This window comes from Eschrichtius robustus, chromosome 3 (assembly GCF_028021215.1).
Source record: "Eschrichtius robustus isolate mEscRob2 chromosome 3, mEscRob2.pri, whole genome shotgun sequence".
Classification (NCBI taxonomy): Eukaryota; Metazoa; Chordata; class Mammalia; order Artiodactyla; family Eschrichtiidae; genus Eschrichtius; species Eschrichtius robustus.
The window spans coordinates 105803037-105829516 of record NC_090826.1 but is presented as its reverse complement, the minus strand read 5'-3'; the positions used below and the strand labels follow the sequence as shown (position 1 = coordinate 105829516).

Sequence of the window (26480 nt, the reverse complement as noted above, 5' to 3'; positions counted from 1 at the left end):
AGCCTATTCTAGATAGGACAGTCAGGGAACCCTCACTTGATTGGGGCAGTGACTTTTAAACTGAGATCTAAGTTTCTAGAAAGAGCCAATCATGGAAAGAGATTGGGGAAGGACATTTTATGTAGAGGGGATAGTAAAGGTGACAGTCCAGAGGCAAGAAAGAGTTTGGCTTGTTTAAGGAATAGAAAGGAGGCATTATGGCTGGGGCATAGTGAATGAAGGGGAGAGTGATGAAGGCTCAGCAAGAACAAGATCCTGCAGTGCCCTGAAGAGCTGATGATCAGTGTAGAATTGATACTGAGTGGAATGGGAAGCCATAGAAAGGCCTTAAACAGGTGAGGTATAGGATTTGCTTGTACTTAAAAAATCCATCAGATTGTTGTATAGAGAACAGAATGTAACAAGGAGTGAGAGAACATGGGGAAACCAGTTATGAAGTTATTTATTTAGGACACTGGAAATTCATCCTTAACTTTCTTGTTGACTTCAAGCGTCAGATATTATTCAGCTGGATGCCCCTGCTCTAGAAGTCTATTTTTGCTGACTACTAGTCTGGGGAATTTTTACTCTGGTAGGGCATCTATTCATTTTTCCATCTCTCCTTTCACCCACGTATCTTCAGTCCATCTACCCATCCATCCATCCATTCATCTAACCATCCATCCATCTGTCCATCCCACAAACGTTTATTGAGATGCTGCTATATGCCAAGCCCAGTACCAAGTATATAGTTTCTTGCTCAGAGCCATGTACAGTCTATTAGTGGTGAGAGACAAATAAATAAACATAAGACATTATAATAAGGATTGTAATAGTATAATGTGCAAAACACAATAGGAAACACTTAACAAGTAGCCAGGTAAGAATAGGTGACATTTGAACAAGGTCTGGAAAGATGAATAGGAATTTGCCAACTAATAATAATAAAAACTACTATTTCTTTTCCAAAGGAACATTTATTTATTTATTTATTTATTTATTTATTTATTGGCTGCGCAGGGTCTTTGTTGCTGCATGTGGGCTTTCTCTAGTTGTGGTGGGCGGGGGCTACTCTTCCTTGGGCTACTCTTCCTTGCCGTGCGCAGGCTTCTCATTGTGGTGGCTTCCCTTGCTGCGGAGCATGGGCTCTAGGCTTGCGGGCTTCAGTAGTTGTGGCACGTGGGCTCTGGAGCGCAGGCTCAGTAGTTGTGGCGCACGGGTTTAGTTGCTCTGTGGCATGTGGGATCTTTCAGGACCAGGGATCGAACCCGTGTCCCCTGCGTTGGCAGGCGGATTCTTAACCACTGTGCCACCAGGGAAATCCCAAAGCTACTATTTCTTAAACACACTAGAACTCTGAACTTTACATACATTATCTCAATCTTTCTCCCATCCTAGAGAGCTAGGTAGTATAATCCCCATTTTATAGACAAGGACATGTAAGAACAGAGAGATCAAAAAACTTTCCCAAGTCACAGTCCTGTCAATCTTATGTCTGTATGACTCCAAAGCCTATGTTTTTAACTATATTATTTCCCTATTATCTACAGATAGGAGTATAATTTTTGTTGGGGAATATTTTATACGTATAGCTCTTCTGTCTAGAGTGCAGATTTCCATAGCTGTTTCATAGAAATGTAGTATATTCAAAAATTTTAATCCACTAGCTACTTCAGTCATTATTGATCTGCCCTTTTAAGATGTCTTCTTTCAGAGGAGGATTTTAGGCAAGAGAACAGCATATACAAGGCAGTGAGGCAAAGAAGAGCATCGGCACATTTGAGGAATATGAGGGATTTGGGGTGGAGTGGCTGAGGGTGCAGGGGGTGAGCCTGAGGACAGGATGGGACCTAGGCAGGATGGCATCACACACCCTATTACGATTTTGTCTTCTTCCTGTGGGCGAACTCAGCAGTCAGTCCCTTCACTCTCTTTCTCTACAACCTGGAGAACTGGATCAGGTCCCGACTGATCTCGGCAACCAACCGGCAGCCTACAAGAACAATGTAGTTAAAAAGCTCATTTCTCTAAAACCCCAGTCGCCCATCCCACTGTGGGGAAGAGATGGTCTAGTGGGAACAAGCTTGACTTGACCCTTGTGCTCACCCTGATTAAATGTTATGTATACAGAACGAATCATCTAATTTTGAATGCACTGGGAATTATTTCGTGAGCCTGTGCCTGTGTCCTCCTTTAAAACAGCCATGTCAAAACGGCATGGTAAAAACGTAAAAACCGTATTTTGGCCTTTTGAAAAATCACTTTGTGTGCAGTGGATACACTTGACCTTCATCTCCGTCGTGATAAGGCTTCAGGACACAGGAAGTATCTGTCAAGGAGGGATATGACTCAGGGAAAGCAGACAAGATAGGGCGAGTGTTTCATACAACACTTCTAAGAAAAAGTTTTGTAAAACGCAACACCTGTCTTTGGTGGAGGATCTTCATTAAAATGCAAAACTGGGACTGTCACTGAGATGTGAGACACAGGGACTGGAGAGAGTGACTCCAGACAAATGTCAAGAGAGGAGGGAGCAAGTGAGAACACGAGCTGGAGAACAGTAGGCGCAGAAGACAGTGAGAAATCACTGGTGATAAGAGGATGTATAATGTTTCACTTGAAGTTCTTTCCCCATCTGTGATGTATGCACCGTCACCTCCCAAAACCTAACTGGCAAATTGTATTACTCACAAAAGTATAACTAATGAGAGGGTCTTTTCCCAAAAATGGAAGCAGAGGAAATGGTTGAGTTTCATGCCCGCGTGGATTATAAGGGACAGAAACAGCAGGTGTGGAATACATAAATAACCCGTAAAATGAATTAAGTCAGCAGAAGCAGGAATTCAGAGCCAGAGGTGCTCTCATCAGAATTGACAATGAGTTTGAGAGCTCTGGGTCTCCACAGGGCAGACAGAATAGTGCAGCTTCAGAGCAGGCAGACCTCCTCAAGGAGCACAGACATGCCAAAATATAAACTCTGCTCATATACTCTAGTAGAAATAAATATTTAAATTATGTAAAAATGTCTCAGTAGTTGCATCAAAGTGTTGTGAATCCATTTTGAGATGTGAAGCATCCATTCACATTTAAGCCCTGGTGACATCTGTGTACTTGTTATACTTATCAGTATAAACTCATCAGATTGGGTCTGGGTCCCACAAGGTACCATGGACATTGCCTTACTCTTGGTAGAGGTTCAGTAAAAGTTTAAGAGTGAATGCATAATTACAATGTATTCCTGCTTTTTCGTTACTGTAAATTAGGAGGATAGTCACACTAAAAAGCTTTGGCTAAATTAAAGCAAAGTGGTTAATTCCAAGCAATAAATCTCAAGAAGATTCATATACTCTTCCAATTTAGCCCCCTCGCCTTACAAGGGATGAGAACTGAGTAAGGTGTGCGCAGGCTTGCGCTGATATGATTTATATGTGCACGTTTTTGTTTTTTAAGACAAATCACAGTTTTACCCTTTCTATAAATATAATTTCAGCAATTGGGCTCAGAGTTAGGAAAACATTAATTTTAAACTTCTTTTGCTTTCAACCATAGTGAAAATCATGTTCCCCTCCCAGGTCTGTGATGTCTCAGGGTTATAAGGGGAAAATATCACACATTTCTAGAGGAATTAGGGAAGAGAAGTCATATTGACTGATCACCTCCTGGGTGCCAGGTTTGTGTCAAGGCGTCTGAGATGCAGTGTGCAGGGAAAAACTAGGGGGTGACAGAATCTCTGGGGGTTCACATTATGATTTCGTACTTTAGTGAGTTCCACCAAAAACACAGCCCCTGCTTCAGCTGAGACCCCCTCTCCCCGGGGACTACCCTGTGGGGCGTCTTTCCTGGGGGAGCGACACACACAGAGGATGCCGAGGGATGGCCGTCAGCCTAGGTTTTCTATTCTTCCTCTTCCTCCCCAAACCCTCCTCTCCATCCCACATTTGGTTGTTGATTAGTAATTTTTCTATACATTTAAAACAATACATTCTCACTGTAGAACAATTAGAAGGAAAGGAATATAAAAAGTCAGGCATAAAAGTGTTCATAATCCTGCTTTTTCTTTCTTTTTTTCCTGCCCCCTTTAAAAAAGGGTGCTCTCCATGCTCTATTTCAGAAAAAGATTTTCCAGCCACCATTTCCACTGCAATGGTTGTTAAGTATAAACTTTTGGTGGAATAAAAAAGCTTCGTTATTGTGAACTCCCCCAACAGGCTTCTGTTAAAGAAGTTCAGATATCATTTCACAAGGACAGGAGAAAATATTTGGGGGAGCAGGAGAAGTTACCTCAATCTCCTGGAATCTGCAGAAACCATAGATCTTCCCATCCCTCTCCCCACCAAACCCCCCCCCCCCCCACCGAGGGGCAAAACACACCAATACGATATTTGTTCACACTTGTGTTCTCCCCTCCCTCATGGGAGCGACTTGGGTCATTTATTGCCTTATCGTCATAGGCTTTGGCCCAAAATGGACAATCCCGGTCCTTGATGCCTTCATCCATTTCCCTTTTTTTTTCTTTTAAACTGCTAAGTGGAAAGGGGCTGGTGCTGGCATTAATGACCATCTAAGTTTTCTAGCTTGTACTACTCAAGCCCAAAAGGGTGAGTTTGCAGCCCCAGTGGACACTATGCAACTTGGACGCTGAGTACAAAATACTTGTCTAAATATCAGATCAAAACCAGACTTGAAAGGACCTGGACGTCTTGCCTTGTGCCTAGCACATGTCAGATGTTCAGTAACATCATCTACAGAAGTAAGTTAATGGCGTGAAAGCAGTCTTCACTCCACTTCGGAGCTCTTGATTATTTCCTTACTTCTGGAGGAGGTTTCTGTTATTACCATAGTTTAGAATTGAGGTGTGAGTGGAGGTCTCATTGGGGTTTGTCTTGTCTGTCTCTCACATTGCAATTGATTACCATCTATAGCAGACAAAGCCAAAGACAGAGCTATTGGCCATTGGCATTTGGGCAGGACAATTCTTTTCTGTGAGACGGCTCCAAGCATTTTAGGATAGTTAACATCTCTGGTCTTTGAGCACTAAATACCTCCAGTACCCACCCTGCATCATTGTGCCGATGAGAAAAAAATAAATTAACCCCCCCCCCCGAACAAAACGCCCCTCAAGAGAGAAGTTACCATCATTAGTTGAGAACCACTATTTTACAGGATCCCTGGGATTCCAGGCTTTGCTAAACACGTATGTTTTTATGAGCACTGCTTTACAGTCATCTCATTTTTGACTGAAATAGCCTGCCTGTAACTTCGAGACATTCATGGTTGTCTCGTTGTCTGCGGTTATGCAGGATGATGCTTCCTCTTCTCCCTGTTCTGTCCTCCTGTTTGTTTCCATCTCCCCAGCTCCTCCATGCTTCCCCTATGACGTAATTTCTCTACTCTTCACAGTCCATGAATATTACTTAAAAGATGACACACAGAACCACATCTGACAAGCCTGATAGGATCTGAGCAGGCCAGAGTAAAACGGGACCCTCTTTCCCAAAATCTGAAACTGCATTTGCTTTTGTAGCAGACGTATCACATTTTGAGTTGGTGCTTAATCTTTGTCTGGCACGTTTCCTCCCTGTTCTTTCCTTCGGGCAGCCACTGGGTCTGGGAAAGACGAGCTAGAAGGGCCACTGCTCCTGTTCTTTAGACGGCCTGTTTTCAGTTCTGAATCAGGAAAAGAATTGTAAAAACTTACCTGTCAGGGTCATGGAAGTGTGGAATTCATTTTTTAAAATGTTCAAAACTTCCTCAACACCATGTTCACCCTGCTCCCAAGACGAGAGAGAGAGAGAGAGAGAGAGGAAGAGAGACAAAAAGAGGCATGAAGGAACATTCTGACGATGTGCTGAGTATAAATTCTAGGTGAGCTCAGAGCTGTGCTGGGGACGGTGGGGCTACCTGTGAAATTAGAACTATGTTGGGAATCATGGAAAGCAACGAGGAAAATGTAGGGTGACAGCTCTTGAAAATGTGCAACATGCTGCAGAGGAAGCATGGTGGAGCCGGAGGGGGGGTCACTGTCCTTCGGGATCTGTGGCACCTCCAACAAACGGCCAAGCTTGGGGGGTTAAACCACAGAAATGCGTGGAAACGAATGAGAAGCGTGGTACCTTCTGGCTGGTTTTCACTTTGCCACTCTCACCTTGTAGGCAAGACCCCATAGGATGGGTCTCCCCAGAAAAACGCATTTAGCCCCGAGGGCCAGAGCTTTCAGCACATCATTGCCGGTTCGGACGCCACCATCCAGGTACACTTCGATCTTCCCTTTCACAGCAGCTACCACTTCCGTCAAGGCATCGACCTGAAAAGGACAGACAAGGTGTGGTTCGAGGGATTTCCCTTTTGACTCTCAGGGTGTCAGGGGACAGCAGTGCCCCCTCAGCATGGGCTGGCACCAGGAGGTCCAAGTGGGGGCGATGCCTAACTGCTCCTCCCCTCCCGTGCTTAAGGCTGCAGGTGCCTGTCAAAGCAGTGCAGCCACGTTCCCAAAGTCCAGGGACTTTCTGCAGGCTCCCCGTTCTGCCATCTTCTGCTCCGACAGAGATGGAGCAGAAACCTCTTTGTTCCTCTTCACACCCCGTAGGGCACATTTTCCATTTGTAGCGTTCACTTTAATGCTCTTCTTTTCAAAGAACATTTTGACTTTTGATTTTCTTCCACTTTTTCTGTTTCTAAGGGGGCACAGCTAGAAATGCTTTCCATTGCTAAGGCCCTAAGTCTTTTTGGTGAAACAAGTGCGATCGGCCATGACCCTAGTGTCTGGACCACAGCCTGTTCAGTGTAACTGGGCTGTACATCATTCCTAATACGCCACATTTGAGCAACTTGTTCCTGACTCCTTTGGGGGTTATCTGAGACATGGGATAGGTATGCAGCAGCAACATTGTAAAACTAGGGTTGAAGACTTTGAAAGACAAAATAGAAACAGCTGAACACTCTGGCCTGGCTGCTCCACTGGACCTTTTCTCTCACCGTCTCTTTCATTCCAGGATCTTTGGTCAACAGGACTTGTGGACCTAAGGTGCCCCAGACCAAGCTGTGTTCCTCCAAGTCTATAAGGAGGAGTGACTGCAGAGTCTAGGAGGAGGGTGCTGGAGGAAAAAGTTCTGGAACTGCCTCGGGGGCTCCTGTTCTGTGCCTCTTTGAGGAATGACCAGAGAGGAGAAGTAGAAACTGGGCCCTAAGAGGACTTGTGCTGCCGAAGGCGTCAATTGGAATTCTACCTGAACAAGATGCTTCGCTGAGACTGAGCAGAGTATGAAACCAGGGAGGAAAGAACTTTGTACTTTAATTTACAGGTGGAGGAGAATTGAATACGTCATGACTTACATGTAAAGACTGGAGGGAATTCACATCCAAATAAGGGGTATTTTTACAGTCCCACCATGATATTATTTGGAATATTTCTACAAACTATTTCTACAAATATCACGAGAAATGAATAAATATACTTGTGCAAGGACTCTTCTAGTGAGCCATAGTGCACAATGGAGCTGACAGTAATTTGAGAAACAGAATAGGGAGTGAATTTCAGCCTAGGGTTCAGTATGAGCCTAGAACTAGTATTGAGAGTTAATTTTTGATAATCCACAACAGGGCATTCATTAGAGCCTTCTGGCGATAAAAGCTGGCTGATCCTTTCCCCTGGTTCCAGGAGGACGTACAGGGGTGTTAGATATGGAATCTTATAGAGATGGAACTTTGCCCAGAGAGTCACATCCCTCACAAGGAGGGGACTGGGTTGAGATGACTGAGGAAATTATCCCCAGCACAAAATTTAAGGGGTGCCAAAAATATAAATAATATTTGAAGACAAAATTTTAAAAAATCAAATGGCAAACTTTGACCTGTGAGCTGGGGGCTTGTTTTGATAAATAAAGTTTTATTGGAACCAGGGCCAGGATTACAGTGAGATGAGCGAGGCAGTGTTATGCAAGTGCAGGGACGGATCCTGTCTTTATTAAAAATGTTGATATTTTGTTCACCACGGATTTTTTTGCATTAAATTTCATTTTTTTAAACAGTGTATGAAACTATTATATACCTTACTCAGTTTTTCTGGCACCTTCTTAAATTTTGAGCCAAGGGTGGGTTTCCCACTAGCCTCACACTAATCTTGGTGCTGTCCCTGGATGACCTTGGGTTTGGTTGTTAGGTCAAATGGCTTGGGAGAACAACATGTTGATCAACGTGATGGGGCAGGAGAAATTCTTCTTGTTCTGGCGCCTGCCTTTGCCAACACTCATTCTCTATTGAGGAAGTGCAGTGCGAAAATTAGTTGGCCACTTTTTCCCACTCCTTACTCAGTCCTCCCCAAGGGGGCAAGACTAGCTAAACTGACTAGTGAGAGAAAGCCAATTGTATTATATTTTATTAGCATTTTCTCAAAAGTCAATACTCTGCCCTGTTTGCTGCTAGTTGGTGAGGGCCTCTTTGCTTTCTGCTCCTATTGTCGGCACAGTTGGGACAGCTCAGGACCTGCTAAGCTCTTTTGCATCCTCTATTCTGTCAGTTACGAGGTGTTTGAGAGATAGCTTTGTGGGCATCCTTGCAGGAGTTGGGTGAGAGAGCTCAGTGTGTGTTCTGAAGACCTGTGTTCTTCTAAGGTCTTAGGTCAAGAGTTGGGATGGGAAGTAGGAGGCCTGACAATTCCCTGCAGTTCAGCTCTTACGGAGAGTCATAGTAAAGTGTGCCCCTTGCTCTCCATCATTCCACGCCTGTTTGCTATCAGGTAGAGCTTGGTGGAGAGGAGGAGGCCAATGATTGGCACTTGAAACCCCCAAGCTTCACAAGCCTTGAAATGTACAAACTGGCTGATGTATCTTTTCTATTTCCTGGAATTTTTTTAAAAGAAGTAATTGAGAATGTGCTAAAGATTTAAGGATGGTCACTGATGTGTTGTTTAAAATAGTGAACGCTTGGAAGCAATCCAGATATTCAACAATAGGAAGCTGGTCATATAAATTGTCTATTCATACCACACATCATTAAAAACAAGAAAGCATATCTATTGAAATAAAATGATCCTGATATATTGATACATGGAAAGAAGAAAATTACATAATATCATGTATAGTTTTCAAACCTAAAATGTTATGGTCACGTCAAGTTGATTACCAAACTATTGTCAGTTTGATAGTGATTTTTATCTTATTCTTTTTGCTTATGTATATTTTACAGTTTACTTGTGGTGAACATTTCTTACTTATACAATAAAAAGGCCAAAAAAGACTTTAGAGGAAAAAAAACCCACTTCCCTTTCTCAAAATGAGTCAAGCGGCAATAGAAGAATCTCTTGGAAAATATAAGCTATACTCTCACTTTGTCACAGCTTACCCTTCCCCCTCCCCATATCCTCAAGTCCATTCTCTAGTAGGTCTGTGTCTTTATTCCTGTCTTGCCACTAGGTTCTTCATGGGAGGGGGAGAGATGCAAGAGGGAAGAGATATGGGAACATATGTATATGTATAACTGATTCACTTTGTTATAAAGCAGAAACTAACACACCATTGTAAAGCAATTATACACCAATAAAGATGTAATATATATATATGTATATACATATATATATAGGCTATAAATCTCCATGAAAATAAATTAACAATTGGACTTCCCTGGTGGCACAGTGGTTAAGAATCTACCTGCCAATGCAAGGAACTCGGGTTCAATCCCTGGTCCGGGAAGATCCCACATGCTGAGAAGCAACTAAGCCTGTGTGCCACAACTACTGAGCCTGTGCTGTATAGCCTGCGAGCCACGACTACTGAGCCCGCACGCCACAACTACTGAAGCCTGCGTGCCTAGAGCCTGTGCTCTGCAACAAGAGAAGTCACAGCAATGAGAAGCCCGTGCACCACAATGAAGAGTAGCCCCCGCTTGCTGCAACTAGAGAAAGCCTGCATACAGCAACGAAGACCCAAAACAGCCAAAAAAAAATAAGAATTAAAAAAAATTTTTTTAATAATTTTTTAAAAAAGAAAATAAATGAACAATTAACTCCCTTAAAAAGTTCTTTCCCTTCCTCCCTCCTTTTCTTTTTCTTTCCCCAAATTCCATCTATAAGGGACAAATTCATAAGTTAGGGGAAAGATTAGACTGTCCCAGATTTTTAGCAAAGCATTCATAGGGCATTTTTAAGTTTTACTGTGAAAGACAGTTATTTATTAGCTTCAGTGAGGCACTGTTTCTTTCTGGGATGTGTCATATGAGAAAATATGAGGTTCCAATCCATGCAGACAGGCAAGCTTCCAGCTGAATGCTTCTTCCAGAAGGCAGACCTCCATGCCTTGGGAACAACTCTTCTATCAAATTTCACCTTAAACACTTATTGTGTGAATTCCGACAAGTTACTTAACATCTCTAAACTCTAGTATCCTCATCTGTAAAATACGGATAATAATGCCCATCTTGCAGGACTGTTTTGAGATTTAGAGATGACATATGTTGAGTTTGTAAAAATAGCCTGGCACACACTAGGCTATTATTAATGATTAAAAGTCCTTAACAATTCACAGGTAGATATGAACACAGGTGGTTAGGGAGAGGGGAATGTGCACCAAATTGCACAGAGTACCTTGCTGTGGACACATACATACACGCACACGACAGAGCACTCACAAACACACCCAGGCTGAAGTCATCCTACTTACAGAAGCAGGAACCTCATCAAGCTGCCTCCCACCATGGTTGGAGACAATGATGCCATGGACATTGTGCTTCACAGCTAACTCTGCATCCTCTTTTGTCAAGATCCCCTTAAGGATGATGGGCAATTGAGTAATACTCTGAAACCAGGAGAGATCATCCCAGCAGATGGATGAGTCAATGGGGGACATCTGGAGATAAGGCGTTAAATTTCCCTGTGGGGGAATAAAAGAGAACTTTAGTCCTGAACTCCTTCAAGACTCCCATTCCAAAGATGGGACACATTTGGAGAGCCACCAAAAGCTTGAAAAGAGGACCCGCAAAACCCAACACTACTTCTAGCTCCTTTTCCTAACAAAATTTGTGTAAAAGACTTTCTACTTCCATTGCTTATTCATTAACCATTACTTGTGCCCCTGCTCAATAATTATGCCAAGATCTGGGCACACAAAGACAAATAAGACACAGTCCTTACTTAAAAAAAAACCCAAAAACCTCAGAGTTTAGTAAGTGAGATAGATAAGCAAAAACATTTGTAGGCCATTGTGATGTGTTATGATTGAGATATGCACAGGGTAACAAGAACTAAGCAATACTTCAATAACCTTAAGTCAGGTATTATCCAGTATTTATCTTGGCTCACCATGTGAGTCAAATATCTATAGATCCCAATGTGTCCCTGGAATCTGAGCTAAGATTCCAGAAAACCTCAAGGCCAATTTGTGGTTAATGAGTAGAACTGTTGAGTCACTTGGCTGGGTATCAGAGCTGCCCGTTGGCTGAAAAGGCTGATAGCACTACCTCTAATGTAGCCAAGGGATTCCAACTTTACCATGGCTTTCTCTCTCTGGGGCACTCCATCCCATCGGACTATAGGATTTTAATGGGAGAAGTGCCCTTTGTAGTCACCTTGTCTAAACAAGTGTGCTATAGCACTCTGGTGCCCCATGGATGAGTTCTAGGTGTGCAGAGATATTTCCTCCCCAGTTTTCAAGGCAGGAGGGCGGGGCTTGGGCTGACTACACACCATGGGCCATTCACCTTGGGTATGAGCATCTTCTTCAGATAGTCAATTTATCTAAGTATGCCATCCAGACTGAGCATTTTCTAAGTGTGGCATAAAGTATAAAATGTTGGAAGAACTTTTTAGTTTGCTCTCCTATTTCATGAAAAAAATCCTCTCCCTAGTTTTCCTATTTCCCAGCATCCAGCCCTGCCCAGAACATTTCTGGGCTGCCAGGGATGAGAAAGAACATTTTGTCTTATATTCTGCTTTTCTGGAAGTTCTGGGCAGCAGGAACCACATCTGCTTCTTGAACTGCTGCATCCCTAGTGCCTGGCACAGAACAGGTACCCAATGACTTCTTGAGGAAAGAAAGAAAAGAGGAAAGAGGGATGGAAATCTACCTCCTGTAACGCCTGCCCGCCTGGCTCTGGTATCTTTCCTACCTTCTCAGGTGATCCGAGATCTTTTAGCAGTAAGTTCTTCATCAAGTTCACTTGGTTTGTAATGTTGTGTCGTCTGTTGCCAATTTTGGGTGCATCCACAGTGATTACCAGAGCTTTGAAACCCAGGGATTCTACCTTTTGGATCAGCTGCTTGTTTAGTTGCCTGTTTGGGTGCACATACAGTTGGAACCATCGCAGGCCCCCGGGGGCAGTGGCAACAATGTCTTCCAGGCTACAGCTGGCATATGTGCTGGTGATGTAGCAGATACCGGCTGCTTGCGCAGCTGCAAAGCAAAGGACACAACTCAGGTTGGAGGGCAGAGGCATTCTGAACTGGAGTGAGATGCCCTAGGAGTCTGTGTGGCCTCTGGCCAGCTTGCCCTGTGAGTGAAGATAAAGCTTGACTTCATTCTGCTTCCCTGTCAGGCAGGCAGGCGGGCATTGCACGTGTTTGATCAGATTGTCTGGGTCCTCCTCCGTGTAACCTGTCTTACAAACTCTGTGTTGCATATTAAAATATTTCAGGCTAGAGATGACCTTGAGTCCCCAGAACCATTTGAAGCTGTTGTGGCTTTCAGATAGGAAATGGGCTTCTTGTGAACTCATCAATGAAGCAGAAGGGAATTAAAGAAGGCAAAGGATGAGAAAACGTAATTCCAATGGAGAAGGATGAGCTTTGCAGCAGAAAAAGCATGCTATCTGGAGTTAGAAGAATGCGAGTTCTACCACTTCTTAGCTGTGTGGCCTTGAGTCTCATTTTCTTTATCTGTAAAAGGGCAGGGTGGGGGGATAATAATACCACTCTTATAGGGTTGTTGCAAGATTAAATAAGATACTAGCTATGGAAGCATTTTTTTAAAATTATGAAGCGAGGTACTATACAAATACTAGGGATAATGAGGATGATGAGGACGGTGACAATGATGTGCTGATCGCATCTTTCTCATTTCCCACTTTAATCATTTTCAGGGGATTCCCCAACAGGTTAATGTCACTACCATCCTACAACCCATGGGCAGAGAATTTGACCTAATCACAATTAATATTTTCAATTCCTAATGTCAACAGGAGATACCCCATTCTCCTGCTCCACCCCCAAAACAACACAGCACACTCAACCATGAAGATTTAGTAAAGCAGTCATATTCATACAGGGTATTCATATTTCAACTTAGCCAAATTTGGTTCCTAACCAGATGGATGTCACTTTCAGCTCTAGAATCCATGGATTCATTGCTTTCTATATCACAGAGTCAAAGGAAGAGACCCCAGGGAAGCCATGGGCAACTTGAGAAAAAACAGATTTGGCTTAGGGTGAAGATTACAAATGAGTCACAGGAATATTTTTATCCCCTGCCCTTCCTTTCTCCTCTCCTCTCCTCTCCTCTCCTTCTCTTCTCTTCTCCTTATTTTTTAGTGGTGGCAGATGAGGGAAGAGAACTCAGGGATACTAGGAAGGAAACAAAACCCAATGAAAAACTTTTTGTCAAATAAGATGATCAAGTCAACTGAGGAGAAGGGAAATGGAATATTTGGACAAGAGCACCTGCCAGGGCTTTGTGTTAGGGCTTAATGTCATGACTTTCTCCTCATCCTAAATTCAGAGGCACACCATTCAGTCCCAGCCCTGGCCCATGAGGGTTCAAAGAGAGCCCTACCCTTGGGGCCACACTGATCAGCCCTTTCCCCCCAGATGCCGTGTCGGAGGGGCCGGTCAGTGCCCCTCTTCCTTGGGATGGCTTGGTGGGATTTTCACCTCCTATTCACCTGTAGCTCCCTCCCACCCTAACCATTCTTTATAATGGAAAATTGGTATTTTCTCAATCTTAGGTGAAATGTTATGCAAATGTAGCTTTAAGCATTCCTTTTCCTACCCTTAATTCCAACCAGATTTCTGTCCCTAAGCCCCTTCTCTAGAGAAATTCTGGAGCCGTTTGCCCCTGCTCTGAAGGACACCTCTGCACACTTTAAGGCCCTTGGAAAGGGAGCCTCAAGGTGGGCTGGGTTCACACCTCTGGCTGTGCTCATTTCTCCATCAGGCCAGGCAAGGCAGTGGAAACCCGTGGGTGCGATGCAAATGGGGGTGCTGATCTCCTCCCCTTGGATTGTGGTCCGCATGTCCACCTTTGACACATCTTTCAGGTACCGGGGACGGAGGCGGATTCTGTGCTGGACAACAAAGAGATTTTCTATCGGTGGGATGACTCACCAGCACGGAGGTGCTGCCTAGTGCTGGGACCTCCAGATTCCTGACACAGATCTAGACCACACTGGGTCCCGAGAAACCACTGGCGGAGTCAGTTGGCTGGTAGCTGATTAGGCAGCATAGACAAGCTAGAGGCTCTTCTCCTCCGGAAACCTCTCCCAACCCTGTATTCCACATTAGCCCCGCCTTCTCTGAACTCCCGGTACACATATGGTCCACGCTGTTCCCTGCCTTGCTCCATCAGAGGTCTGTGTCTTGGAGCTGTGCCTCCCTGACCAGACTGCCAGCACTTGGATGCTTTGATTGATCCATCTTAACAAGGACTAGAAAGGGAAGGAATAAGCAAGACGGAGTTCCAGTCTCTTCCCTCTTAGGTTGGAAACAAATCTCTATAAAGCAAGAAAAGGTCATTGAAAGAGAACAAATCCCAGAGAATGACCACGATTTTTTTTTTTTTCCCCTAGAGGCTAATTCATTTGAAGATTTGACTTAAACACTACTTTAGAAGGTAGGGAAATTAACAAATAATAATTATATGAAACGAACTTTTAAGTCAAACAGATACTTAGCTTCAGGGTCCAAAAGTGCTTATTTTCCACAGCATATTATTATTCCTATACCTAAACTGAGGAAGATTTTTCTGGAAATGCTGATTGTGCAAATTTGGATAAGAGCCTCAGTTACTTCATCTGTGAAATGGGAATAATAATCCAACTTTCCTAATAATCTTGTGAAGACACAATGAGATAAAGCAATTGAAGTGCCTAGTATAGTGTTAAACAAGTATGAAAATACAGAAGATAGTGTTCACCATGCATCCCATTTTCCAGTTTTCTCCTGATCTCTGTATCACAGAGGTCAGCAAACATTTTCTGTAAAGGGCCAGATGGTAAATGTTTTAAGCTTTGTGCCATGAGGTCTTTGTCACAATTACTCAGCTCTGCTGTTGTAATGCCAAAGCAGCCATGGACAATATGCAGATGACTGAGCGTGGCTGTGTTCTAATAAAACTTACTTGTGGACACTGAAATTCTAATTTCATCTAATTTGACATATTGCAATTCTTCTTCTTCTTTTGATTTTTTTCAAGCAGTTAAAAATGAAAAAAAAGCCCATCCTTAGTTTGTGCGCCATCCAAAAACAGGCAGTGGGCCCGACCTGGCCTCTGGGCTACTCTTTACTGACCCCTGCGCTACCCGCTGCTGTGCCGCCCAACTCTTCTCCCTTGAATCAATCTTCTTTCATCCCCAAGACTCCTTGGGTCTCCATATTTCCTCCAGCCTTGAGCCCTCTCTCCTGTTCTACCTCCAAGCCGGAAGTTCAGGAGCTCAGGAGATTTAGGTTTACCCAGCCAGCTTCTCCTCCCTGCCCAGGTGGCTGGAGACCTTGGGACTCTAGTTCTATCTTGTCAGGTGGCAAAGTCGCCGCGATCAGCACTCAGGTGACTCACTTATGGTAGTTCTGCAGAGGCACTGAGATAAGTTGTCTCTCCATCCATGCTCTCCCCAGTCACCTGTCCCCCACCAAGAAAATCCCCCCAAAATCCCAAATAACAACAGAAACCCATTATTATGTCTTGAGTACTCTATCTTCTTTGGAGGCAGAAACCAGGACTGCTACCTTCCAAAGAGCTCTCAACCAGTGCACCTTAGCTTAGCAATAGAAAGGATACAGAAGACCAGACTTTTTAAATGCTGCGATGTTGTCATCCCGCGTGAGGCAGTCATCAGCTCCGCCTTCAATGAAATCCCAGGTTGACTTAGACAGCTGCTCCCGTGCATGGGCCTCAAAGTCTGTCAAACACACCAGAGGCATTTCTGGACCTTTAAAGGAAAAGCCAAAACTGACCAAACAAAACCCAATAAGAATACTTCCGCTATAGAGGAGAGGGTGGCGGCGGGGCGGACTACAGCATGAAGCTGTTTGGATTCAACATGAACCCCCTGTAATCTTTATCTCAAAGGAGGTGCTGCCAAAGATGCTGATTCCAAGCCCCAAAGCAGGTAGTCATGCTGCACCCCTCCACTGTCCTGAGCCCCTCTCCCAATCCTGGTTATTGGGTCTTCTAAATATCCCTCAGGTCTGTCCCCTCATCTCTAGGCCCACTGCCTCAGATCTAGGTGAGGCCCCACCACCTCGTATAAGATTATTACAAAAATTTCTTATCTTTGTCTCTTAGCCTTCAGATTCACTCTCCATCTTGTTTCCCTCCAGCTGCCCGGGATCTTTCTAAAATGCAAGTCTGATCATGGCTCTTGTTTTTCAAGTGCCCATAGCATGGCATTCACAGCCTTCCAGGACCTGGTTCCTGCTCACCATCTTCATTTCTTTGTGGCTTTTCCTTGTCTTTTGAGTCACTATGTGCATTTCCTGAGCATACCGGAGATTTATTTCATATTTTTGTGCTCTTTTGGAAGGATATCCATCAGGGTGAAAAAACTGGGTCTGAACACGTACGAACGCCTGGAAGTTCTCAGGAATCTCCAGATGTCTGAATGTGGGGCTGTGGCTGAGTATCAGGGATGAGGCTGATTTTTGCGACTCCCTGGTTGGGTCATTGAACATGGCTAATTTTGAGACCAAGAAAACAACATATGCTCCCTCCATTTGTTCCCATCCCCAGTCTGAATCCTGTAAGCCTGGAGCTTCTGCTACCACCGCCCCTGAAAGAGGGAAGAGGGTAGTGTTGTGGGGTACCTCCTTCCAGTAGGGGCAAGGGCAGAGAGAACAGTAGCTACAGAGATGCTGAAGGCACTGGATACAGTCAGTCTCAGCTTGTAGAGCTTCTGTGTAAGAGGATTCCTCTAGGAAGGGTGGGGAAATCTGTAGTTCACAGCGCTGCGCATCTTCCCAGCCATTGGCAATGGGGTAAGAATTAGCCAAAGGCTATGAGTAGAAACTGAGTGATTTCCAGGTTATTGTCTGAGGAATAGGGATAAGCCTCAGGGACTAGACTAGGGCTTCAAACACGAATGGGGCAGCTCTTCTAATGAATGAGGGGGCCAAGGAGGCCAGATGAAATGTGGGGTGCTGGGAATCTTGGTAGGGGTATGGCCGTGCCAGAATCTAGTCAAGTCATACAGGAAAGTAGTCCCAAATACCCACCTAAAGGGCTCAGCAGAAAGAAGTTATATGACAGACGAGAAACAGCCCCCGGGATGCGCCATGGATTCTGAGAGGAGGCCGGGAGGTAGACTTTGGAGCACAGCCACAGAGCTTTTTATAGGCAGCACACCTTGTCAGTGGGTGGGCAGGGAGCAGTTGAGGTGCTGAGTTGAGTTTGACAAAGTACAGCAACAATGTCTAACTTATCTCATTCCTATCTGACCCTTCAAAGGCTCAGTAACTTTAATCGAACGAATTAATTATTGTAATTATCCAACTGTATTGCAATCAGTTATTTAAACCTCTGTATGCATAAAAGAGTTAATATAGCAGGCCTGAGAATGCTAGTCTTCAAAAGGCCTGCATACAAGTTTGGCCCTTGGCTGGAGTCTGGGAACTTGGATTTCAGGAGGGCTCCCACCATCTTCTGATAAGAATGTCTCTCTGTGTCTAAACTATTTGTACAAACAATGTGCTCTATGCTGAACATCTGCTTTCCCTCTGAGAGTCTAGAATTTTGGTACGGGTTAGGCAGAGCATGTCCATATGACCAACCCCCAACAAAAAACCTTGGGCACCAAGTCTCTGAAACGAGCTTCCCTGGTAGACAACTTTTCACACGTGTTGTCACAACTCATTGCAGGAGGAATTAAGTGCATCCTGTGTAGTTCTACTGGGAGAGGACTCTTGGGAGCTTATACTTGGTTTCCTCTAGATTTTGCCCCATGAGCATTTTCCCTTTGCTGATCTTGCTTTGCATTCTTTCACTGTAATAAATCATAGCCTCAACTATCTGCTGTGTCCTGTAGGTCTTCCTCGTGAATCACTGAACCTGAGACCCTCCCCGCCCCAGCACTCTTTGTATCTCCAGGCAGTAGGACAGTGTGTGACACTGAGTTGCTGTTCATAAATATTCATTACTTGAATTTAACATTCCCCTGTGTGTCATCTCTCTGCTTTGTGGGATGAGAATTCTCCATCAAGTTTCAACTCCCGATGTCTCAACAAATCCCCATATCCTAAACATTACACGCTCACAGAAATGTTCTTCTGCAGATTTCTAGCATAAAAACTCAACAATGTTTATTTCTAATCCAAGGGAAATGACACAGCTTTACTCAGAATTACTTGCCTGGAACAGTGTGAATTATATCATCTGAAAGCTGCTTGGAAATAAATAAAAAACCCAGCATCTTTATATATGCCAAACACAATTTTATCAATTTCTATCTACTATTTCTTCTTCCACCTACTATTTCCTTTTCACTTCCCTGTGAAGTAGACAGAGAAGGTATTGGTCTTTCCATTTTGCATTTGAAGAGAACGGGGCCTAGGAAGCAAAATAACTTGTGAAAGATCAGGCAGTAAATTATTACAGAGGAAGGCTCAGAATCATATCTTCTGGTAGCTTCTAAAGGTAAACATTCTCCATTTTCAGTTTCATGGTGCAGACCAAAGTAGTTGGTTCACCTAAATTACTTGTTATATTGAATTTAAAAGAATTTTGTAGGAACTTCCCTGGTGGTCCAGTGGTTAGGACTCCATGCTTTCAATGCAGAGGCCATGGGTTCAATCCCTGGGCAGGTAACTAAGATCCCACATGCCACGTGGTGAGGCCAAAAAAAAAAAAAAAAAAAAAAAGTTAGCATTAAAAAAGAAAAAAAAGAGATTTCCCTGGTGGTCCAGTGATTAGGACTCCACACTTCCACTTCAAGGGGCACGGGTTCGATCCCTGGTCGGGGAACTAAGATCCCACATGTCATGTGGCCAAAGGAAAAAAAAAAAGAATTTTGTAGGGTGAAAATACAATTATGTTGCATTTTTTCTTTTCATAAAGAAAAATGCAACATAATTGTTGCATGAATATTTGTATTAATATCTATTAATATGTTAATAGATATTAATATATTAATATTAATATTTCATAGCATATTTAAAGCCTAGTAGAGTCCTGAGACCATTATTTTTACTAGTGGTCCAATACAAGGCTTATAACTGAAGAGAAGGACAACTGTGTTGTTCAAAGTTTTTCCTATTTGGGAGTGAAACTAAGCACTATATGTTTTTATGTATTTCAGTTTGATCCATACAGGCTTTAAAGCCACCAGAAATTAAAGGGAGGATGCAAGTTGTCTAATGTGTCTGTTTTTTGTATTCCCATTTTATTTGATCTCCATTCCAGTATTTTTTCTTCTTTTATCTTCTACTTCCACTGTGAAAGAGGAAGAGAAAGGGGAGAAAAGGATGAAAATCTCTTGCTCACTGACCAGGAGCTTAGCTCATTTAATCTGTTTAGCCTTTTTGTCTAGGGTAAAAAATGATGAGGTGCAACTTGTATACCAGTGATAAGGAAGCTAAAATCTAAGAGCAAGGGCCCTCAGTGGTACATGTTGCTAACGATCTGAAGTTCAAATTGTTTTCCTGGAGTGAGGGAAGAGGGAGGGACATAGACTGGCGCTGGTTGGAACTTCAAGGCAGATTTTGCTTTCTTCAATATTACTGTTTGATCAAACGCAGTTAGTCTAGATAACAACCTGTCTTCCTTTGAAGTTTCATATGGCGCATATGATTCATGTTGATGTCACTTTAGGAACACTTCCACTTGTATGAAAAACACCTAGGCATTCTGTAAGAAATCTCAGGGGGGACATCATGGGGCAGGTCACTGAGATTCAAGGGGGACTCTCAGGAGCAGGTGGCTGGTCTACTTTAGGACCCTTTGGCCTGGTCCCCTGGGAACTTATGTCAAGTTTCCCAATGGAGCGGTAGAGATAATGTCAAGGCTACACTTTGGGGGCCTTGTTTGAGAGATTACCCTGTTCAAGGTTGCTGAAAGTGCTTTAATCTCTTTGTGGGGGACAGTCTCAAGGAGAGTGGCTGCAAAGCCTGGAGCCATCGCCATAGCAACGGTGGCATTGGCACAGGAGAAGCTACTGCAGGAGGAGGCCCTGGTAGTGGAAGGCATGGGGGCAGGGCAAGGAGGGGGCCCGGGGCTACTGGAGCCACAGGCAGTGCTGGGACCAGGAAGACAGGAATCTACAACACCCGTGACTGAGGCAGATGAGCCCCCAGGGGGTCCCCGAGCAAGTTCAAAGTAAAGAGCTTGGATTCCCAGGAACATCAGGTCAGATATCAGAGTAAAGATGAGACCAGAATGTCCCTAACACTGGAGTGGCCTGAGGAGCAAGGATGACAGTTGTATAGGAATGAGGGGACGGAAGGCCCAGTGTTGGTCTCACAGGCGCGAGTAGTCAAATGCCGCAAGAACGGACTCATGGTCCTATCAGCCCAGGATCAGTTCTGGCCTTTTCCCTGAGCCCTCCCACACTGAACTGAGGACTCGGGGCCCCTTCCAGGACATGATGGCCATGTTTTCAATTTATTCTGTTTTGTGAACTAATAATCTGTCCTCTCCAGCCACCGCCTCACCACCCACTCTCATTAGCCCGTTTTCCTTCCCAGGCATTAAAACTCCCCTGGTGACCTGTAGGCACGTTCTACTACGAAGAGTGGTACATGTGGGTTCTTCAGAACCAGTTCTGCAGTAGCTATGGGGAATGTCTTTGTTTTACTCTAGGAGCTCTGTTTAAGGAGTTTTTGAGGTTGTGAGGGAGGCCCATTTATATTAATGCTCATTCTGGAGCTGTCGTGACCTAATTAGGTCATTAGTGACCCACAGTTGCCACCTCCACAAGCCGTAATGACTGCCAATCCTGCCTGGCAAGGATGAGAAGACAGAACAGTTGTGCTTGATGGAGCTGAGAGCGACTTTAGAGAGATGGATAGACGTGCACAAGTTTACACTGAAGCAGCATTTAAAAACGAACCCGGGTTTCCTGTCTCCACGTTCAGTGTCTTTCTGGCATAGTATGTGACTCTCAGAATTTCTCTGACTAGCCTGGCAAAATAACCTGGAATTGGAGTCTCCTTAGTTGGGAATTAGCTTCTCAGCATAGACCTAAGGTTTCTAGAGACTTATCTACACTGGATTTCATCACTCTAACGCCTCTGCTATTCTTTCTGACCCTGCTTGGTTAGTCAGTATCGGCGAAAAGGGCTGAAGCTGGAGGAACAGAATAAGCTCTTGCTTGTGTAGTCAGTGGACCAGTGCTTGTGAGGGTCTGAGAGGCAGCCTGCTTCAGGGGGGGTTACTGACACTTGGCTCTATGAGCAGAGGCAAGTGACCTCCTCTCTCAGGACCTCAGCTCCGCATGGGAAAAACAAAAAGTTTGATATATTTTGGAATAATCTCTACCAGATTTGAAGCCACCAGAAATGAAAGGTTGGGCTGATGTCCATCAGGTCCTCATATTCTGTGTTTCCCCTGCCCATAAAAGCGCAAAGACCTCTGTTTAGATGGATCACGTTAGCGTTCTTGTTCAGCACTTTGTGGCAATAAAGTACAGAACGGGGAACTAGCCCATCATTTGGGCTGGTTCCTCACACCAAATAGCCGGGAGCTCACAGCCTTTCTTCCTTCTTCCTCACTGACCTCGAGGCTCCCTTTTTTACCAGCTGTTCTGGCCCTGTGGCGCCACCTGATGGCTTCAGTGGAGTTTCTCTGACCTGTCAGGGCACCATTTCCCTTTTGGAGGAGGGTTCTCACCCAACCTGGGTTCCCTGCTGGCCGAGCAGGTAATCCCTCATCCTACATATGTATGCCTCTTCCTCTTTCGCTGATTTCTCCAAACTACTGGTTGATTTTTTCAGGAAATCTTTCTCACTCTTCTTCCCTTTCCCTAGTCTCTCCTGTCTCCTTCCCTTTTCCATTTGCAAACCCAAAATAACCCCCTCGCAGTGGATGAGATTAGCGCTGTAGAGTCCCTTGGATTAAGAACAAAAAAGTAAATAAGTTTTGAAGTCACATTAGATTTGGGTAAAGAACCTCCAAAGCCTTTGAAAATATCCTCAGAGGCACCTTGAGATTCCATTTACTTCCGTTGCCACTGAACTCTTTCTTCCTCTAATTAAGCCTCCTTTTCCTCATCAACAGCATTTATGAACGCAAAAGAAACTATTTATTGCACAATTTTCTTAGTTTTCAGTTTTAGCCTAAGACTAACGATACATGACTTTACACTCATTTTCATTGCAAACATGCCAACTTTCTGCTACTTGGCAAATCAAGCAGGTATTTTCAGTCACTTAGGACTCCAACCACTATTTTATTAGCCTTCTTTCTATGGGAAAATATGGGCTGAGTTCCAAACAAATGGCTTCCAAGGTTTGGAGTTTTGGAGTTTTGGAGCACAGCCGCGTCGTGAATGGCGTGCTTTCCATGGGGTATTGGCGATTGTTTAGGGCATACTGGGAGACACTGACCCAAAGGCTCATAGGGTGTTTGGAAAGATTGGGAATTTTCTTCTTCTTTTGAGCAGTGGAATAATTTGATTACACAAAGACCCTTGGAGACAGCATGATGGCTCCTCAATAATAATAATAATGACAATAAAATTGCACCCATTTATGGAGTGCTTCATGATGTGTTATGCACTGTGTAAATTGTTTCATGTGCATTAATGTGTAATCCCCAAACACAAATATTATTATCCCCATTTCAGATGAAAAACCTGACGTTCAGAGAGATGAAAATACTTTGCCCAACATCACACATCTAGTCAGACGTGCTGACTACCATAGCTTGGCTCTCAAGCATCATGAAAAGAAGCAAATATATGTAGCCAAGTGTGGTTTGCAGGGTGAGAGCCGGCATTGAAAACGCCCTGGGCAGATGCAGCTTTGCTTCCTTCCCTTGACAAAATCATAACTTGATCAGAAAGTAAAAAAACTTCGTCATTTAGCTGGTCATAAAAAATACCCTGGCAAGTTTAAATGAATCTTAAGGGTCTCCAAAGCACTCTTCCATATTTTATTCCATTTGATGCTTATAATAACCCAGTGAGATGAAGGGCGATCACAGAGTAGAGGTACCAGAGTCCCATTTTATAGATGAGAAAATTAAAACTCAGAGAATTCAAGTGAATTATCTATAGTCACATGATGAGAATGGCAGGGCCTGACCAGGAATCCCTCTGACTTGCTCTGGATATTCTTTACTTGGCCAGTACGGGTTGTTAGTGGTTCGCTAGGATACACTCAGGTCTCTGTTCTGTAGGGTCAGAAGAGCTGCATAAAGTGAGCTTGGTCAGTTCCCACAAAATCTAGGCCACTGGGAAAGGTGTCCTGTGTGGAGATCATTGCCCTGCATCTTCATTTGCTCAGAAAGGGCAGAGTGTCAGAAACTACACAAAGGGTCAGAACAAGCTCTGAACTCTACTCTTTTCACTTCTGACTTGAGGTCTCATAGGCGTAGCTATGTGTAGGAGTGGCAGCTACTGGGAGGCAGCAGGAGAGGGCTGAGAAGACGGAGCAGTGGGGATGGACCACGCCAGGTCAGAGATGGAGCAGACGTCTCTCTGCCTTCCTCTAGCATCTCTCGCCACGGTGTCTATCCAGATTGCATTTCTGAAGGCCACTGCGTTCAGCTGCTAACAATACTCCGTGAAACCTTAGTAGCTGAGGTAGTCCATTCAGTCAGGATGACAGAGTCTCATAAGCTTTGTAACTTGGCAAACATGGGCTCAAACTCAGCTCCGCTACTTGCTCACCATGAACAAGCTATTTGTGGAAGAAGACGATTAATGCATATCCCATAGGGCCTTCATGAGGACTAAACACTATAACCCGTGTAACGTTTCTAGAGCAGTGCCTTATATAGACTAGACCATCCATAAATCGTAGAACCATTTGCGTTATTTCTCTTGTTGATGGCATTCTCCTGGGAGGCTCTGGAGGTTGACAGTGGCTTCCAGATTTGAGTAATTCCGTGATGGTATAATTTAAACCCTGCATTGGATTTATTCATTAGTTCATCTCACGAGGCTTATTGAGTACATGCTCTCAGCCAGGAAGGCAGAGGCAGTCACTGCTCAGCACGTGCTCCCTGACGTTTCCTGGTTGCTTACAGGTAGGCAGGGTTTATATGACTAGTTCTGGTCAATGGGCTATGAGTGGAAGTGACATGTGTTCATTCTGGGCCAAGAATTTAAGTGCTGATATGTGACCCTCTATCTTTCTTTCCTTCTGTTACAACATTCCAGAGGCCATATGCACCAGAGGCATAGCTGTAGGATAAAGACAGCCTGGATCCCTGAATCACCACTTGGAAAGGAGTAGCCTTGGAGATCAGCTGACTTTGTGTGAGCAACAAATAAACATTTGCCTGTTAAACCACTAAGAATTCAGAGTTCATTCTCTACTACAGCATAGCCAAACCTAACCTCACTAATATATCTAGGCATCGTGCTAAACACTAGAAATTTTTAAAAACTTAGATGATATCAACATCTGCTTTCAAGAAGCTTACAGTCGAAGGAGAAGACAGATTTCAGTAGCTGATTCTCTGTTAGTTGATATGATATAGAGTATAACAGAATTCCTTTTCTAGGGAGAGTTACCCAGGAATTTGGGAATATTCCCATTGTTTCTCAAATGGTATCCCATAAATGATGTTCCACTCCATCTAGTCTAGACAAGCTCCAATTCCCATCTATCTATAAAATTAGAATACGGCTGTCTATCTCACAGAGATCTTGTGAGAATCAAAGGATCTTGTAAAATGCAGAATAGCCTAATGATGAAGAGTAAATATTTTGGGAGTTTTGTTTCCTGTTATGAGGTAGAAAATCACAAAAAGCAATTTGTCCCTTGATCCTGTTTCCAGACTCTCTATTACAATCCATTGATCTGTCTGTCTTTCTTTCTACCAATACCACCCTAACTTGATCACTGTTTGGGGAAAGTTCTTCCCAGATTGATTTATAGATTCAACTTGACCCCATCACAGTCTCGGGAGGCTCTACATTGGAGGGAATTGGTACCTCGTTCCAAGCAAGCTTATTCCCCAAAGAAACTACACCAGCCCGATTGTTTGAGAAACATTAACTTCTTTGCCTTTTAGAAGCAGTCCCGGTGTCACTGTTTTCCTCTGCCCATGGCCAGGAAGCAGTGATCAAGTTACAAAGCATATCGAGAGGGCAGGAACTGTGCCTTTTAGATTTTCCAGTACCCTTGCAAGTGGACATCTTTTGAGTTATTTTCCCTCCTAAGGACACCAATAAATACTCCCCCAGGTGGTTCTGAGACTTAACTTCTCTAGACATAGCCTTCTCTAGCTGTAGTGTCTTTGAAGCAAAGCCTCCCTTTGCCAGGTCCCTCAGTGTCCTACTACCTGCCTCCACGTTACCCTTTTCTGCATGACTCTCCCTTACCGACTCACAGTGAGCACCTCCGATGCCTCCCGAAATCTCTGGCCTTTCTTCTCGCCCCACCTGCCAGGTCCTCTCCCTCCCCAGTTCCAAGCACACAGAAGACACGCAGCAACAAACCTGGTATTAGCCTCTTCCAGTACTTGGGGAGAGTGGCGTCCAGGGGCAGTCACCCCACTCCTGGCTCACGGCTGGCTGTGGCGGGAGTAGCAGCTCCCTACCCACAGCCCCCTGAGGACAGAGAAGTTTCAAGGCTACAAGTTAATCTTTAATGGGAACAACATCCAGCTTGGAAGCCAGTGAGCAAGTGGGCCAGAGCAAGGTTAACCATGAAACGAACTTGGTGAGCTTTGCCAAGTTACCTCACATTTAAGTGACGTTCACTGCCAAATTCAACCTCAAAATAAAAGACTCGCTTTTTTTCTCCCAAACCATATATTTTCCCAATTCTTCCAAGATAGTTAGAGGAAGGGAGTGGGCGATTTCAGGTGGAGAATTACGAAAGCTCCGTGTTGTAAAGGAAAGGCTGGTCTGGGGAGGTGGCGAGGGGATGGGTGAAGAGCGGTCACAGCCTGGGAGCCGGGAGCAAGGAGCAGGGGGAACCCAGCCAGGATGCACTGAGGGCCGCGCTGTGTGGAGCCCTCCAGGCCTGACCAGAGATGAATATGAGAGGCAGGGAGAACCACTAATATTTTTGAGTGGAAAAATGACTCAATAATCAGGCAGAAGCCAACACAAGAGTACGTGTTAAAAAAAAAGAATTCCCCAAGGGCAGTCCTGTGGGGTTTGCTAAAGGTCACTAATTAATGTCCAGTTCGTCTGGGTCC

At 44.2% G+C, this 26480-nt stretch overlaps 1 protein-coding gene across 7 annotated transcripts; it reads right to left on the bottom strand.

Moving 5' to 3' along the window:
* Positions 1 to 794: 794 nt before the first annotated feature.
* On the bottom strand, positions 795 to 25885 carry HAO2 (hydroxyacid oxidase 2). Of its 7 annotated transcripts, none has more exons than XM_068540599.1 (8): positions 25774 to 25885; positions 15966 to 16104; positions 14088 to 14239; positions 12076 to 12359; positions 10632 to 10841; positions 6125 to 6283; positions 5678 to 5747; positions 795 to 1972 (listed from the first exon to the last, which is right to left on the bottom strand). In XM_068540599.1, the coding sequence occupies exons 2-8, from the start codon at positions 16094 to 16096 to the stop codon at positions 1917 to 1919; spliced, it is 1062 nt and encodes a 353-aa protein (XP_068396700.1). In that variant the 5' UTR covers positions 16097 to 16104; positions 25774 to 25885; the 3' UTR covers positions 795 to 1916. The 7 variants fall into 7 exon arrangements, with proteins under 7 accessions (XP_068396700.1, XP_068396699.1, XP_068396703.1 ...); XM_068540598.1 differs by lacking the exon at positions 795 to 1972 and adding an exon at positions 2049 to 2308; XM_068540596.1 differs by lacking the exon at positions 795 to 1972 and adding an exon at positions 4445 to 4895.
* Positions 25886 to 26480: the final 595 nt, after the last annotated feature.

Coding starts and splice junctions, on each gene's coding strand:
- HAO2 (XM_068540596.1), bottom strand. CDS start 16,096: ATGCCTCTGGTGTGTTTGACAGACTTTGAGGCCCATGCACGGGAGCAG. Junction 12,360..14,087: donor AGAAATGAGCACAGCCAGAG/GTGTGAACCCAG, acceptor TTTGCTTTGCAG/CTGCGCAAGCAGCCGGTATC. Junction 10,842..12,075: donor ATCTCGGATCACCTGAGAAG/GTAGGAAAGATA, acceptor ATTCCCCCACAG/GGAAATTTAACGCCTTATCT.